Raw genomic sequence first — 17,215 nt, forward strand, 5'->3', positions numbered from 1 at the left:
TTTTAGTTCCAGAATGTCTTTTTGGTTTCTTTTTAGTTTTTCTATGCCTATTGATATTTCTATTTTGTTCATATATCCTTTTCTTGACTTTTCCCACATATTCCTGTAGTTTTTAGAGCATCTTTAAGATTGCTGTTTTAAAGTCTGTGTCTAGTGGATCTGCCATCTACCCTTTCTCAGGGTCAGTTTCTGTTGGATTTATAGTTTTCTTTTGGATGGGCCATACTTCACTGTTTCTTTGTGTGCCTTGTGATTTTATTGTTGAAAACTGGACATTTTTATCTTATCATGTGGCCACTGTGGGAATCAGATTCTTTGCCTCTCAGTGTTTTCTGGAGTTTTGTTTTGTTTTGTTTTATTATTGAAGGCTGTCTCTGTGCCAAGGATCAGCCCGAGGTGTGAACTTAAAGTCTTTTCAGTTCTCTTTGAAGACTGTACCTTTCCCTGGGCATCCATGGTAACTATAATTTCCCTATAAATATGTTTATTTTTTAATGTCTTAGTCTTTAATGTACATCTCCTAAAGTGGGGAAAGAGAAAAGTGAAAGAGTAGGGATGGGGGAAGCACTGGCCCTTGAAGTCCCCAGGGTGTCACTTAAGCTAGACGGGGAGGGGCTTGGCACCCTGACTGGCTGCCTCTATTCCGCCCTTCCATGACAAGAACACAGATCCTTAATATTTTGAAGACAGTGTTCTTTATTGCCTATCCTGGCTCTTAGAAGCTGCATGTAAGCTGCTCCCATAACATGTATGCAGCTTCCTGCCATGGGGCTGAGTCGTCGGGGACTGGTAGCAGCTTTGGAACTAAGAGCGGAGATTGACTGAAAATAACTGCAATTTACTGTCAAGCCTTCCCCTGAATGTTACAAGCCTTCAATAGACTCCAGAGTTCCAAAATAGTTACTTCAGACAAATTCTGCCAGTGTAATTTTTGTCTGGGTGGGGTAGAGTATTCCTAGTGCTTTCTACTCCAGCATCTTCCCAGAATCCTCTACCTGGATATTTTTAAAACTTATACTTAGTTGAATTCTGAAGTAAATTAACTTTGCTGTTCTCCTTCAGCACAACACAAGGACTTTCCTGTGCTTTTTCCTACAAGTTTCCTTTTAAACAAGTTGATACTTGTTTGTTTATTTATTTATTTTTGAGACAGAGTTTTGCTCTGGTTGCCCAGGCTGGAGTGCAATGGCATGATCTCAGTTCACTGCAACCTCTGCCTCCCAAGTTCAAGTGATTCTCCTGCCTCAGCCTCCCGAGTAGCTGAGATTACAGTGTACACCACCACACCTGGCTAATTTTGTATTTTTAGTAGAGATGGGGTTTCACCATGTTGATCAGGCCGGTCTTGAACTCCTGACCTCAAGTGATCCACCTGCCTTGGCCTCCCAACATGCTGGGATTACAGGCGTGAGCCACCATGCCCAGCCGATACTTGTTTAGATGTGTCCTCGTACAGACCACTTTCTCAGTTCACCTTTGTTTCTGGCACTCCCAGCTGTTCCTGCTGGCACGGTTTCCTTCTTACTGAACTCAGTGGTAAACTTAGTCTTCTTTTTTCTCCCCAAAACATCTTTATTTCACTTTCTTGAATAATAGATCATCAGAGTAGAAACTCTAAATCGAGGTATTTCCTATTAGCACTTTGAAGATATTCCTCTATTGCCTTCCAACATAATTATTTCATTATCTTCTAGTGTCTTTCATCACCATGAAGAAAATGTCTGGTGTCATTCCTTAGTTTTGGAGTCTGCTGATAAATTCAGCAACCAGTAACATTTATTAAGATTAGCATGGTAAGCACCAAACATGCCATAACTCATTTAATCCTTACAAAAGTCTGTTGGATCATAGATACTATTTTTTCTCATATTCCAAAGGAGGAAACTGAGGCTTAAAAGAGTACAAGTCTAGCCGGGTGCAGTGGCTGTAATCCCAGCACTTTGGGAGGCTGAGGCGGGTGGATCACCTGAGGGCAGGGGTTCAAGACCAGCCTGGCCAACATGGCAAAACCCCATCTTTACTGAAAATATAAAAATTAGGTGGGCATGGTGGCACTTGCCTGTAATCCTAGCTACTTGGGAGGCTGAGGCAGGAAAATCACTTGAACCCAGGAGGCAGAGGTTGCAATGAGCCGAGATTGCACCACTGTACTCCAGCCTGGATGACAGAGCAAGACTCCGTCTCAAAAAAAAAAAAAAAAAAAAAAGTACAAGTCTTGTCCAAGGGCAAATAGGACACAACTAGAATTCAATCCCAAGTGTTTCCAAATACAAAGCCTACTTTGAATAAGTACATTGTACAGACAAGGTAGGGAAGGTGAAATGTCCTTTGGAAACAGGAGACAGAGTCCCTGTCCCAGCACAGCCAACAGCAGTCTCCTTGATCTCCATGATCATTAGCTCTGAGAGTCTGGCCATAATTAAGACCCTGTAGATAATTAGGCACTGATCACAGGGACCTCCTTCTTGGAGATAATAAAACTTGTAGTCTGTAAAGGGAGGGGAAGAAGAACTATCACCTCCCCCACACCCTCCCATCTTGGAATAAGAAGGGACTTGTGTATCTCCATTTAGGTTTTGCACAGTGTTCTCTTAGCAAAACCTAGTGACTGTGGTACATGTGGAACTCACCCTCATCAGAGGCCTGACTGCTCCCAGCAGCAGTTGCTTTTAGAGAAATATCAGAGGAAATTGGCTTGGTAACACTGCACAGAGGATTTAGCTCCACTCCAACAAAATTGGATATTAAGATTGAAACTTCAGAAAATGACTTTCCAGATAAACTTTTAGAATTGCACTTGGATATGTCAAGAATGTAATCTTATGGTTATAGTTTTGTCTGTGAAAACGGTTCCACGGGCAACTGTTACCATGTGAATCCTACTTATTACCAGTAAACTCAGAAGATGGCAGCAACTCTCAGCATTCCACTATTGCAGGCAATCACAAGTCTGCCCTTGTGATCTCTGCCTCTTCTTACCCAAAGAAGAAACTACATAGTTGTAGCTACAACCGGCAAGAACAAATTTTGGTAAATCTGGGAAGTTTGAAAGATACCACTGTAATGAAACCACCATTGCAAAATTATGACTGAGACAATGAAAGAGATCTCACCTAACCGACTCCATCTTGCTTCTAACCTCCAAGCTGTCCTTCTTCATTCTTGGGTGTAGACTGAACTCACTTTGGGAGGAATTTAGTTTATAGTTTATAATTTAAAACAAAGATGATAATAGCCCTTTCCTAAAACAATCCTCCTTCTTGCTAGGGATCCGATGTCCTTTGTAGGACTAAGAAATTAGCCACATGATTAGAAATTAGTGTTTAGGAGTCATGCAGCTGGAGGCTACAAGATTCTGACCCTCCGTAAACTGCCCCTAAGATCAGTGCTTGAGAAATTTTGCAGACCTTGCACTTGATGGATCAGCTGGCACCACCCAGCTCGATAAACTGGCTCATCTGATCTTGTGGCCACCACCCAGGAACTGACTCAGCTCAAGAAGACATCTTCAGTTCCCAATGATGTCATCTCTGACCAATCAGCACTCCTGGCTCACTGGCTTCCCCCTACCCACCAAGTTGTCCTTAAAAACTCTGCTCCCTGAATGCTCAGGGACACCGATTTGAGTAATCATAAAACTCCGGTCTCCCACACAGCTGGCTCTGTGTGAATTACTCTTTCTCCATTGCAATTCCCCTGTCTTGATTAATTGGCTCTGTCTAGGCAGTGGGCAAGGTGAACTCACTGGGTGGTTTCAGTAACACTCTTTTTTTGTAGTCTAAAAATCACCCCTCAGTATTCCAAAATCACTTCTCCCTCAGACGACCCCTGGACTTCCTCTACTCCCATGCAGTTGACATTAATTTTGAGTTGTGAGAAGGTCTGGTAGCCTCTCTTCTTTCCTTTCATCAGTACTACCCCTGCTGTTTGGCTTGTAAGTATGATTGTATGTTTGGAAGACCCATTTAGAAAATAATAATTGACACTAAGATCACATAAAAGCCCTTGAGTGTAGAAATGAAAATACTATGAATGATTCGTTTTGTATTAGTGTTCTTTTTTATTTTTGTTTTATTCCATTTTGTCTATTATATATGGCCTTTGAAATGCTGATTATGCAGATAGATGTATTTTACCCAAAGGGCTGACCTTTGCCCTCAGCTTCTAGGAGGTGACCTCTAAGCCCTTGGACTGTCCTGCCTCATAAGAGTACCTTTGTTTATTTGTAGGCCTTAGGTCACACCAGATATTCTATTATTATTATTATTATTATTTTTTGAGATGGGCATCTCACTCTGTCGCCCATGCTGGAATGCAGTGGCATGATCTCTGCTCACAGCAACCTCCGCCTCCCAGGTTCAAGTGATTCTCCTGCCTCAGCCTCCTACATAGCTGGGATTACAGGCATGCACCACCACGCCCGGCTAATTTTTGTATTTTTAGTAGAGGCAGGGTTTCACCATGTTGGCCAGGCTGGTCTCACACTCCTGACCTCAGGTGATCCTCCAACCTCAGCTGCCCAAAGTGCTGGGATTACAGGCGTGACCCACCAAGCCCGGCCCCCACACCAGATATTCTCTGCCAACCAAATGATTTCATATGGTTGGGGCTTTGGGCCATGCAGTTATTGGCTCAACCTCTGGAGGGGCTGGAAATTAAGGTCAGACATGTAGCAGTCAACTGTGTCTAGGTGACTGAGCTGCAGTAAAATCTTTGGACACCAAGACTCAGGTGCATTTCCAAGGTTGGCAGCACTCTGTGCATATCATCACACATCCCTGCTGGGAGAAGTTAGCTCTGTCTATAACCCCTCTGCGATAGGACAACTGGAAGCTCCAAGCATGGAATTCTCCTAGACTCGGTCCCATGTGCCTGTTCCCTCGGTTAGCGTTAATGTGTGTCCTTATGCTATAATAAAACATACATGAATATAACAGCTTTCAGAGAGTTCTGTGGGTCCTTCTAGTGAACTGTTAAATCTGGAGGTGGTCTTGGGGGCCCCTGAACTTTGCACTGGTGAATGTGTTTTCCAATCCTCGTTTCAGCATTTCTCATTCTTAACTGCAATATGGGAGTAGCTCTGTTTTCTGGGGTGATTGTGACGGCTAAATGAAGTGAAGTATAAAAAGCATCTAGAATTGTGCCTTGCCTATAGCAGCGTATTAGTCTTTTCTCATGGTGCTGATAAAGACACACCCGAGATTGGGTAATTTATAAGAAAAAAGAGGTTTAATGGACTCAGTTCACGTGGCTGGGGTGGCATCACAATCATGGCGGAAGGTGAAAGGCATGTCTCATATGGAGGCAGACAAGAGAAGAGAACTTGTTCAGGGAAACTCCCCTTCAGAAAACCATCAGATCTCATGAGATTTATTCACTATCTCGAGAATAGCACAGGAAAGGCCCACCCCCATGATTCAGTTACCTCTCACCTGGCCCCTCCCACAACACATGGGAATTGTGGGAACTATAATTCAAGATGAGATTTGGGTGGAGACACAGCCAACCATATCAAGCAGTTTCTTAATAAAGGCTTTTTCCTAAAGATTCTGACCATTTGCTTTTTAAATAAAGAATGGTATAGTGTTACGTGGAGGAATAGTCATACAAACCACCTCCAATATTGATGCTAATAAATAGCTTGTGGGGTACTCTCTTTTCAGCTCATATATAAGATTTTCTTCTTATTTCAACTCTTGAATGTGTAGAACTATGAGACCTTTGTATGATTAGAACTTTTTCAGTGACTCTGCAGTATTTATAACAAAAGCCGAAACAACTTTCAGCAGAACCTGGTTTGAGACAGTGGCTGGGGGCCAGCCGAATGATACAAATTTTTTCTTTGTGACATTTTGAGTTTGAGGTGACTGGATCTCCCGTATAGATGAGTCTATGGAGAAGTTACAAGGGAAACTGATGGGAAGTCAGTTCTTCATCGGCAACCTCTTGCCTGTAACTGTTAGGAACTAGTTCATGTAATGGGAGGAGAATATACTTCACTGTGGCAGTTTTATTTGTTTGGTTATTATTTTCTGAGAAGGGATGGGAGCTTGTAAATAAAATCAAACAAATCAAAGGCAGAGCACACTGACTTTAGAGGTCTTCATAAAAAGCTTTCGGCTCCCCTTGTTTGCCTAAGGCCTCTTATGCTGTACTTGAGTAGAGAAATAATTAACAGGCAGTAGGCTTTTCAGTGCACTCATTGTTTAGACTGAATGCCGAGAGAAGTTGACGTACCTTAAGAATTTGGAATAATAGGCCGGGTGCGGTGGCTCACGCCTATAATCCTAGCACTTTGGGAGGCCGAGGCAGGCGGATCACCTGAGGTCAGGAGTTCGAGACCAGCCAGGCCAATGTGGTGAAACCCCATCTCTACTAAAAATGCAAAAATTAGCTGGGCATGGTGGGGCATGCCTGTAATCCCAGCTACTCGGGAGGCTGAGACAGGAGAATCTCTTGAACCTGGGAGGCAGAGGTTTCAGTGAGCTGAGATTGTGCCATTGCACTCTAGCCTGAGAGTGAGACTCCATCTCAAAAAAAAAAAAATTGGAATATACACCGTTTTCTGTAAGTTTTAGATAAGTTAAACAAAGGGAGTTAACTTAGGGATATTGCACACAAATAAGTCCAGGGGTAAAACAAAATAAAACAATGCTCTGGCCAGGTGAGGTGGCTCACACCTGTATTCCCAGCATTTTAAGAGGCTGAAATGGGAGAATTGCTTGAGCCCTGGAATTCAAGACCATCCTGGGCTGCATAGCAAGACTGTCTCTCTACAAAACATTAAAACATTAGCTGTATATGGTGGCATGCACTGTAGTCCCAGCTCTTCCAGAGACTGAGGAGGGAGGATCCTTGAGCCGAAGAAGTTGAGGCTGCAGTGAGCTCTGATTGCACCACTGCACTCCAGTCTGGGCGACAGGGGAAGACCCTGTCTCTAAAAACAAAACAAAACAAAACAAAACAAAAAGCCTCTCTTTGCAGTTTCCTTGAGAAATATTTGAAAGACATGATTATTAGTTCTGTCATTTTCCAGTTTGAAAGCTACCAGTAGCATGGGATCATGTAATGGCCATGGTCTCTTTAACACCCTCCAATTTGAATCTTGGCCCTTCTACTTCCTGAGGATATGGCCTAAGCACATCTATCACTTAGCTTTTTTTGGACTTTTGCTCTCGTTCTAAAGATAGGAATGTGACTACAACATGTTTATTATGTAGATTACACAAGATAGAGAACCAAACATAGCACCTAGTACCCAGTAGGACACTTCACAAGGATTTGTCACTACTGTTTGCCTGCCAGTCCTCTCCTTTCCTCTGCCCTACATTTTTTGGCTGAGGTTGTTGATGTGCTTTTTCCTTTCTTGGATGGATACAGTCACCACTATTTTAAACCTTATTTTTAGTTTTGTCAAAATTCTATGTGGACAGTTAAAAAGTCCAAGTTTATTAAAAAACAAAACAAAAACAAAAAACAGCAGTTCTTTGTACCCTCCTCAAACAAAAACACACCTCCATTTCCCCCTTCAAGCAACAACCACTTTCAGATTTTCTAGGTGATTCATTTGGTATTTATTTCCGTTTCTCTAAATAGCATACTTATATTGCTGCTCGCCCCTGCACACCCAACCCGCCATTTTGCTTATTATCTTTTTTTTTTTTTTTTTGAGGCGGAGTCTCGCTCTGTCCCCCAGGCTGGAGTGCAGTGGCGCGATATCGGCTCACTGCAACCTCTACCTCCCGGGTTCAACCAATTCTCCTGCTTCAGCCTCCCGAGTAGCTGGGACTACAGGAGGCTGCTGGTTTTTGTATTTTTAGTAGAGGCAGGGTTTCACCTTGTTGGCCAGGCTGGTCTTGAACTCCTGACCTCAAATGATCCACCCACGTCAGCCTCCCAAAGTGCTGGGATTACAGGTGTGAGCCACCATGCCTGGCTGCTTATTATCTCTTTACTGTGTACCATGGAAGATGAGGCTCGAGCTTGCTTCTACCTTCTCCAGGAACATCCTTTCCCATTCCCCCACCCTCCTAACATACACATACCAGATTTTTATTTAGATGATTTTTTTTTGCATTATTATAACCATGTGAACACTGTTCACGGCCAAGCCATGCCATCTCCTGCAATTGCTATTTGTTTGCAGTGCCACCTTTGGTTAACTTTTAATATTTTCTTCATCTAGATTTCTGTGTTCTTTTGCTAACAACTCTCAAACTCTCTGCCATCTCAAATATATTGCCTCTCAGACTTTCAGATGCATTGGATTTGCTACCACGTTCATCTTTTTGAAGAAGTCTCTGCAGGACACTTAACTTACCCACCTACCTTGGACAGTTCACTCTACCACCTAGTTCACAGCTGTTATCCTGGGATCACCAGCTCTGTCTTGAGTGAAATGTCTCTGGAATCCTGTGTTTCCTAAAGTTGCTCCTTCATTCACAGGAAACGCAACTTCTAGGAGATTCCTAAGAAACTGGCATGTAAAAAGTACAACTTTTTGAGACGTTTAATGTCTAAACGTGTTTTCATTCTCCCTACGCATTTGATTTGGATATAGAATTCTTGGCTGGAAACTATTCCCCCTTTGAGGTTGGACCTACTGTCTTTCAGCTTTCCTTGCAGTAATTGAGAACTCAAAAGGCATTCAGATTCTTAATCCTCTGTGTATGACCATGTTTTTCTCATTAGATTTTCTCTTTGTCTCCGTTGTTTTGAAATTTCACTGTAATGTGCCTCAGACGGTGTGTCTGGTTTTATCCATTGTAGACACCTTTAATGTGGAAACTCATGTCCTTCACTTCTTAACATTTCCAGAATTATTTCAATGAATATATCCTCTCTTCTTTTTTCTCCTTTCTGTCTAGAACTACTAAAAAAAAAGTTTTAAATTGGGTCTTATGGACTAGTTCTTTAATATTTAAAAAAAAATCTTTTTTGCCAGGTGCAGTGGCTCACGCCTGTTATCCCAGCACTTTGGAAGGCCAAGGCGGGCCAATCACCTGAGGTCAGGAGTTCAAGACCAGCCTGGCTAACATGATGAAACCCCATCTCTACTAAAAATACAAAAAATTAGCCGGGTGTGGTGGCGTGTGCCTGTAGTCCCAGCTACCCTGGAGGCTGAGGCAGGAGAATCTCTTGTACCCGGGATGTAGAGGTTGCAGTGAGCTGAGATCATGCCATTGCACTCCAGCCTGGGTGACAGAGTGTCTGTGCCCGGCCACTGCTCTCGGCCTCTTTTTGTTTATTTTTATCCCTCTATCATGTTAGAAGTTTTTCTGAGGTGGCTGATGGTCATTGGTTATATGCTTGTATTTGAGAGTGGGAGACTAAAGACCAGCCTGGCCAACATGGTGCAACCCCATCTCTTCAAAAAATACAAAAATTAGCTGGGCATGGTGGTGCACACCTGTAATCCCAGCTACTCGGGAGGCTGAGGCAGGAGAATCGCTTGAACCTGAGAGGTGGAGGTTGCAGTGAAGCCGAGATTGCGTCACTGCACTCCAGCCTGGGTAACAGAGCATGACTCTGTCTCAAAAATAAATAAATAAAAATAATAATAAAAAATAAAGAGCACCCTAATGGTATGGGCTTGACTCTATCTTGGAGTGATCTGCCAGATCATTTCCTCAGGGAATCCCAACCTCAGTATCTTGTCATCTGTCTTCTTGGGCTGGTCGGTAGGGTCTTCTCATTTTCTGCAGCTTGCAGTGGTCCCTGGTGGTCCAGAAACAGGAAAGGAAATAGTTTTATTATGGCAGCCCTGCTCTCAGCTATACCTGCTGTCCCACAGACCATAGATCCTTTCTGAATTGTCTTCTGAGAAGAAACCTCCAAGCATCTGTCAAGGCATGGAGTGGGCAGGTGCTCAGCTGTGAATATATGCAGGGGGCTCAGGAACTTGAGATTCTAATCATGTCTTAAACAATATAAACCTGCCTTTGGGTTTTTGGTGGGGAGTGGGTTTGGTACCTCCTCAATCCGTGCTTCCTGTAGGGGGGAACTGGTGCAGCCAGTTTCTGAGCCTTTGAGGATAATTTGGGCTGAATCTTGGATTTCTCTATTTGCTAGCTTAGGATTCAGCTCTCTTGGGTCTGCTAAACCAGTTTGCTCACCCATCATCTTTTCAGCTGCTAAAAGTCCAATACTGTTTTCTCCTCTCCTGATAGCTTTATTTTTATGTTATATATCTTTTTAAAATGTTCTTACTGTCATTTTAGTGGGGTTTCAAGAGGAAGTAATAGTAAATGCATGCGTTTAATCTACCATCTTTAATAGAATCTTTTTAAACATTTACACTAACAGAGAACCTATGCCATTATTATTGTTTAGTGAAATTCTCCCTGTGTGAAAGATGAGAACATAAGGAGAACAAGGCCCTTTGTACAGCAGTTTGATTCTTGCAGAGAGTGGGAGCCTGCATTGCCTCATCTAGCCAGCAAGGCCACAGACCCTTAGCAGCCTGGCTTTATTAAGTCAGGCTGTACCTTATTGCGCTTGTGTGTTTTTAAGATCGTCTATGACCTTTTGAGTTTATTTGTAATTCTGCATAGATTCCGTTCTTCCCTTACTGTTGGATTCGAGGGATTCTTTTAGCAGGGTGACCTTGTGTCTCAGGATACTTAACCTCAGATTTTACGATTTGGGGTTTCATGCCTCTCTTTATGCAGCTGTCTCTCAGTGCTGTTTGTGTGTCAGTCATACCAAATTTTCCTCTTTCAGCTTCTGCCTTTTACATAGAACACTTTGATTTTTTCTGAGCTGTGATTATTCAGTATGATTCGTCTCAGATTGCCCTGAGAGGCGGCACATGTGGTTCAGTTTTGTCTTTTGGGTCTAGTGGCTCTGTTCATTTCAGAATAACTTACTCTTAAGGACTGAATGTTTGTGGCCCTCCTCCCCTCCCAAATTCATAGGTTGAGGTCCTAACTCCCAGTGTGGCTATATTTGGAGATGGGGTTTCAAAGGAAGCAACTGGGATTAAATGAGGTTATAAGGGTAAGCCCTGATCTGATAGGATCGGTGTCTTTATAAGAAGAGACATCAGGGCTGGGTGCGGTGGCTCATGCCTATGATCCTAGCATTTTGGGAGATCAAGGTGGGAGGATCACTTGAGGCCAGGAGTTCAAGAGCAGCCTGGGCAAAATAGCTAGACCCTTTCTCTACAGAAAATTTAAAAATTAGTTGGGCATGGTGACATGTACCTGTAGTCTCAGCTACGCAGGAGGCTGAGGTGGGAGGATGGCTTGAGCTGACAAGATTGAGGCTGCAGTGTGCAATAATTGCAACACTGCACTCCAGCCTGGGTGACAGAGTGAGAACCTATCTCTTAAAAAAAAAAAAAAAAAAAAAAAGAAGAAGAGACATGAGAGGGCCCAAGTCACTTGCTCACTCACTTTCCATGTACATGTACCAAGAAAAGGCCATGTGGGACAGAGCAAGAAGGCAGCTGCCTGCAAGACAGGAAGAGAGCCCTCACCAGAAACTGAGCCAGAACCTTGGAATTCCAGCCTCCAAAACTGTGAGAAAAGAATTTTCTGTTGTTTCAGTCCCCCATACTATGGCATTTTGTTACGGCAGCCTGAGCTAATACTCCCACTTTGTCCTGCATTTACTTGGTCTTCAGTTAGTTTTTTTAGACTTTAGGAATCAGAGCAGTCAGTTGTCAGATTTTAGCTTACAGTTGTCCTACCTGTGCAACTGAAATTTTTAAACCAGAGTAGAGTTTTAGAGTCAAAGGAAACCAGATCTTTTAGTGCAGAAGTTTTCAAACTGCATTAGAAGTGAGGAAGTTGGTTTTGTGAGTTGGAGCCAGCAGTTCTCTTATGAAATGCATTGCCTGCCGTTTTGTGAAAGCTGTATTCCCAGCTTATGTGTGTTTATTTGAGTGTACTAGATTGAGATATAAAGTATATTTTTGACTGTAGGTATGGTAAAAAAAAAAAAAAAATTAAGTCCATTGTATTGCTCAAACTAATCCTTTACTCTCTCTTAGAACACCCATGGCAAATGATCATGTTAGAGTTTGAGGGTGAAGGAGCGTCAGGATTATGAACCAGAGGGGTCAGACTTCAGACCTAGAAATCAAAACACCAAAGGGACACAAATAGGGAAGAAGAGAGTATGGTCATCTCTGTCTTTCAGCAAGCAACACTGGGATCCCCAAAAAGACTCCTCTATGCGGCCAAGCTTGTGTGATTTATCACACCTGTCCCTGTACTCCCCAAGTGCCTTGTACATAACCTCACTCACTATACACGCTATGTTGTATTATAATTATTTTCTAAATGTATGTAACTGGGCCAAGTCCACAGTTGGCCTGGTTGGCCCATGTTGATGGATGGATCATCATTTTCGGCCTCATTTGACTGCCATACATGTTGAATTACATGTTAATGTCATGTCAGTCACCCCAGGCTCGGTCAAGGGTGAGTGTCATGCCTCTGTCATGAATACACAGTGAAGCAGTCCCTTCTAGTCTATGGAGCCAGTAGCAGCAAAATCCCATCATGTCTCAAGATGTCAGTAGAATGGGTGGAATTTTGATTCTTTGTATCGTCTTCTAGCTTTGTTAAGAGTGTGGAAGGGGCCGGGCGCGGTGGCTCACGCCTGTAATCCCAGCACTTTGGGAGGCCGAGGTGGGCGGATCACGAGGTCAGGATATCGAGACCATCCTGGCTAACACGGTGAAACCCCATCTCTACTAAAAATACAAAAAAATTAGCCGGGTGTGGTGGCGGGCGCCTGTAGTCCCAGCTACTCGGGAGGCTGAGGCAGGAGAATGGCGTGAACCCGGGAGGCGGAGCTTGCAGTGAGCTGAGATCGCGCCACTGCACTCCAGCCTGGGCGACAGAGCGAGAGGCCGGGTGCGGTGGCTCATGCCTGTAATCCCAGCACTTTGGGAGGCTGAGATGGGCGGATCACGAGGTCAGGAGATCGAGACCATCCTGGCTAACATGGTGAAACCCCGTCTCTACTAAAAATACAAAAAAAAAGTAGCCGAGTGTGGTGGTGGGCGCCTGTAGTTCCAGCTACTCAGGAGGCTGAGGTAGGAGAATGGCAAGAACCCGGGAGGTGGAGCTTGCAGTGAGCTGAGATTGCGCCACTGCACTCCAGCCTGGGCGACAGAGCGAGACTCTGTCTCAAAAAAAAAAAAAAAAAAAGGGTGAGGAAGAAAGGCTGGGCCCTCACATGTCCTGGGTGATGGCATATGTTGTTAAGTTCATATATTCACAGAGCCATCAGGCTTGGTGGGGCGGAATGCAGGAGGAAACTGCAGGGGCCATTATAGTGTCTGCAGAAGTTCAGGACAGTGAGGTCCTGTGGCCAGAAAACTGACAGAAACTGTCTAACACGGGAACTCTCTCACTGCAACCGAACTAACAGGATTTAGGAAGACTTCCCAGAGCAAAGGATGAAGGACATGTGAGTTAGAGGGAACAGCTTGGGCGTCACGTGAGAGGACCACAGCTCACCAAGAGATGCAGATTTGATACTCAGACTTTACATTCAGGATCGTAGGAATCAATTCTGCTGTCGGCACAGTCTCAGGCTGTCTGTGGGAAGTTGAGAGAAGCCACAGCTGGAATCAGAAGGTCAATTGGCTGGAAGACAGTGGCTGCGGCCCAGAGGAAGGGCCTGCGTGACCAAGTCACGCCACTGGCGGCAGAAGTGCTGCCCAGGGAGAATCAATGGAGGTGTGAGGGGCCAGGGAAAAGGTCACCTTTGACTCTGCAAGTTTGAGGCTCAGTGCCTGGGAATGACAGTGATTGCTTCCACAACAGTAGACAACACTTCAGGGACAGTCTGTCTGGGGAGAGAAAATGATGATGAGATATAAATTTTACATCTTGGGTTGTAGAGTTCACAGGGCCCTTGAGGCACCATTTCCAAGAATGGTTTTATTACAAGAAAACTTCTTCTAATTCATAGAGTAATTAAACTTTTCCACGTATTCAGCATTTTCCCCCTAGAAAGCTCTTAGCTAGTGGGTAAAAAATCAGATGTCATTTAAATTCAACATATTTTAATATTCTAAATTCAGGAACCTATGTATTTTCTCTTTTTTTTTTTTGTGGCTAGAACAGGAAATTGTTCCTTAGTTATTTAGTTAGTCGGAGTTTTCTTATTTTTATTTTTGAGATGGAGTTTCACTCTTGTCACTGAGGCTAGAGTGCAGTGGCACGGTCTTGGCTCACTGCAACCTCCACCCCCCAGGTTCAAGCGATTCTCCTGCCTTAGCCTCCCAAGTAGCTGGGATTACATGCACACACCACCACGCCCAGCTAATTTTTGTATTTTTAGTAGAGATGGGGTTTTACCATGTTGGCCAGGCTAGTCTTGAACTCCTGACCTCAGGTGATCCACCGGCCTTGGCCTTTGAAAGTGCTGGGATGACAGGCATGAGCCACCGTGCCCGGCCATTAGTCGAAGTTTTTTAAAAGACAGTGGCATGGGCCGGGCGTGGTGGCTCACGCCTCTAATCCCAGCACTTTGGGAGGCCGAGACTGGTGGAACACGAGGTTAGGGGATCGAGACCATCCTGGCTAACACGGTGAAACCCCGTCTCTACTAAAAATACAAAAAATTAGCCAGGTGTGCTGGTGGGAGCCTGTAGTCCCAGCTACTCGGGAGGCTGAGGCAGGAGAATGGCGTGAACGCAGGAGGCAGAGCTTGCAGCGAGGTCAGGCCACTACACTCCAGCCTGGGTGACAGAGCGAGACTCCGTCTCAAAAAAAAAAAAGACAGTGGCATGACAAGTACTTGTCTATTTATGAGTCAGGTATCAGTGTATTAGTTAATTTACACAAATGAATGCCAAACAAATGCTTTGAATTAAAAGCCTTCACAGTTCAATTAATATTTCCTTCTGAGCCTCTTCAACTTTCTTTCTGTTTTCTTCATTCCAGGTCATTATTCCACCGTGACTTTTGAGAAGCAATTTTCTTAAGAGAGTACAAATTGGATTATCCCCTCTTACTGAATTGAAATTCTTCAGGCTTTCCACTAATGAGATATTGTATCCATGTTAGGCCAGAAAAGCAAGTTTGAGTCATTTAGTTAGCATGTTTGAATTAGAAGTTATTGATGAAACCTTCACTAATAACTCAAGCCAAGTTGAGTCTAAAAAGGATTCCACGAGGTGCTGTTAACACAGCCTTGAAAATTTGTAACCGATCAAAAGCGGCAACAGCAGGAATTAGAATGAGTTTGAATTAGTCACATGGTAACACGGAAACATTTAACCCTGTGTCAGCGGGACTGCTTGAGATAAACTTCACTGCAAAATTGCAGGCCCAAGGGAAAGGAAGCTCTCCTGTGATAGGAAGTCATGTCTGGAACATGGAAGAGATTTTTTGTGTTTGTTTTTGTTTTTGTTTTTTTGACGTGATAGGGAGAAAAGATCAGACTTGTTCATGATTTTTAAAAACATTCATTTTTTTTTCCTAGGGATGTTTTTACTTCTGACTTGACACATTTTTTTCTTTCCAGTTTAAAATTGGTGGTGAATGGTGGACGTGGATCGATTATAACCGCTTCCAGGAACTCATCCAGGAATATGAAGATAGTGGTGGATCAAAAACGTTCAGCGCAAAGGATTATATGGCCAGAACTCCTCACTGGGCATTATTTGGTGCCAATGAAAGAGGCTTTGATCCCAAGGACACAAGACATCAGAGAAAGAACAAATCAAAGGCTATTTCTGGATGTTGAGATTATCTGATTTCAAGGTACTGAAGGACAAAAACTTGGATGGCCTCAAAAGGTTCTTGAACACCACTGTGATTCTCCAAGGACGAATTACAAAAATTATACTTTCATACGAAGGAGACAATAAGGCAGTAAACATGGGGACACGGGGGACAGCATCCACACTCGGAGGGCCTGTGCCACAGCCCCGATATTTCTTTTCAGAACTCAGCCCCTTTCCTGATTTTACTTCTAAGAGGAAAATTATTTTGGGGAGGAACTACACAGTCGTGATTAGAATTTAACTGATAGTTTTGTATTATAACTTGTAAGACCTGCCAGAATGCTAGTCCCGAGAGTGTCAGACAGGGAAGAAATCCCTGGGCCTCTTCCCCTTACCGGGCCCTTGGATTTCATGGAGCAGCCACTTAGCACTGAATTGCACTACCCTGAGCTAACCATGTCTGCGCCTTCTAAAATAAGAGCTTGATCCCTTTCTTCTATCTTAAGACAGCACCTCCTGAAAAGAATCGAAGTTGTCACAACTCTCAATTATTTTTTAAATACTGCATAGATTGAGTTTTGGTTTATTACCAACCCTTCCCAAAATTGCATCGGATCTAAAACTGTACTAGATTTCATCCCATTCCCATGTACATTACCACAGACCGCAGTACCTGGGCTGGAGCGGAATGAAGCTGTCTGCTGTAAGAGGAGTGGCCATGTGAGGGCATGGAGTCATTAGTCTCACAAACACACTTTGGACTAAAGAGGATAATTTCTTTTTGTTCAGGAGGTCACTGTCCGGGCCTCTCATATCACGACCAGACGGCGGGTCTCCATCTTCTTTCACTCCTGTGGCCCTTGCTGCTTTACACAATCTGTTCTTTAAGGTTCAGGTGTTTTCAAGTTGGAAAGATCATAAATACTCAAAATTGTTGTCAAGTTAGCAAGTTCTTTTAACAGTCTTTTATGCAAAAATTGAATTAATAAAATAATCTTTTGTAAAGACTTGCAGCATGAGTTTTTTAAAATTTTTATTCTAATTATTGTGGGTACATATTAGGTGTATATATGGGGTACATGGGATGTTTTCATACAAGCATGCAATGTGTAATAATCACATCATGGAGAATGGGGTCACCGTCCCCACGAGCATTTATCCTTTGTGCAAAAACCAATCCAATTATACTCTTTTAGTTATTTTTTATTTTTATTTATTTATTTATTTTGAGACAGAGTCTCACTGTTACCCAGGCTGGAGTGCAGTGGTGTAATCTTGGCTCACTGTCACTTCTGCCTCCTGGGTTCAAGTGATTCTCTTGCCTCAGCCTCCCAAATAGCTGGGATTACAGGCATGCACCACCACGCCTGGCTAATTTTTGGATTTTTAGTAGAGATGGGATTTCACCATGTTGGCCAGGCTGGTCTCGAACTCCTGACCTCAGGTGATCCTCCTGCCTCAACTTCCCAAAGTGCTAGGATTACAGGCATGAGCCACCACGCTCGGCCAGTCCTGCAGTTC

The 17,215-nt window shown here is 43.5% G+C and overlaps 1 protein-coding gene across 2 annotated transcripts in view; it reads left to right on the forward strand.

Annotated features, from left to right (window-relative positions):
* Positions 1–16,707, forward strand: part of LOC116811966 (S-adenosyl-L-methionine-dependent tRNA 4-demethylwyosine synthase TYW1) — a 269,724-nt gene extending 253,017 nt beyond the window's left edge. For both annotated transcript variants that reach the window (XM_032757493.2, XM_032757500.2), the window contains exon 16: positions 15,493–16,707. In XM_032757493.2, coding sequence (XP_032613384.1) covers positions 15,493–15,714 — 222 coding nt within the window. In that variant the 3' untranslated portion in view covers positions 15,715–16,707. The remainder of the gene's footprint in view (positions 1–15,492) is intronic.
* Positions 16,708–17,215: the final 508 nt, after the last annotated feature.

Source organism: Hylobates moloch, unplaced genomic scaffold, assembly GCF_009828535.3.
Source record: "Hylobates moloch isolate HMO894 unplaced genomic scaffold, HMol_V3 SCAFFOLD_1, whole genome shotgun sequence".
In the NCBI taxonomy this organism is placed as follows: domain Eukaryota; kingdom Metazoa; phylum Chordata; class Mammalia; order Primates; family Hylobatidae; genus Hylobates; species Hylobates moloch.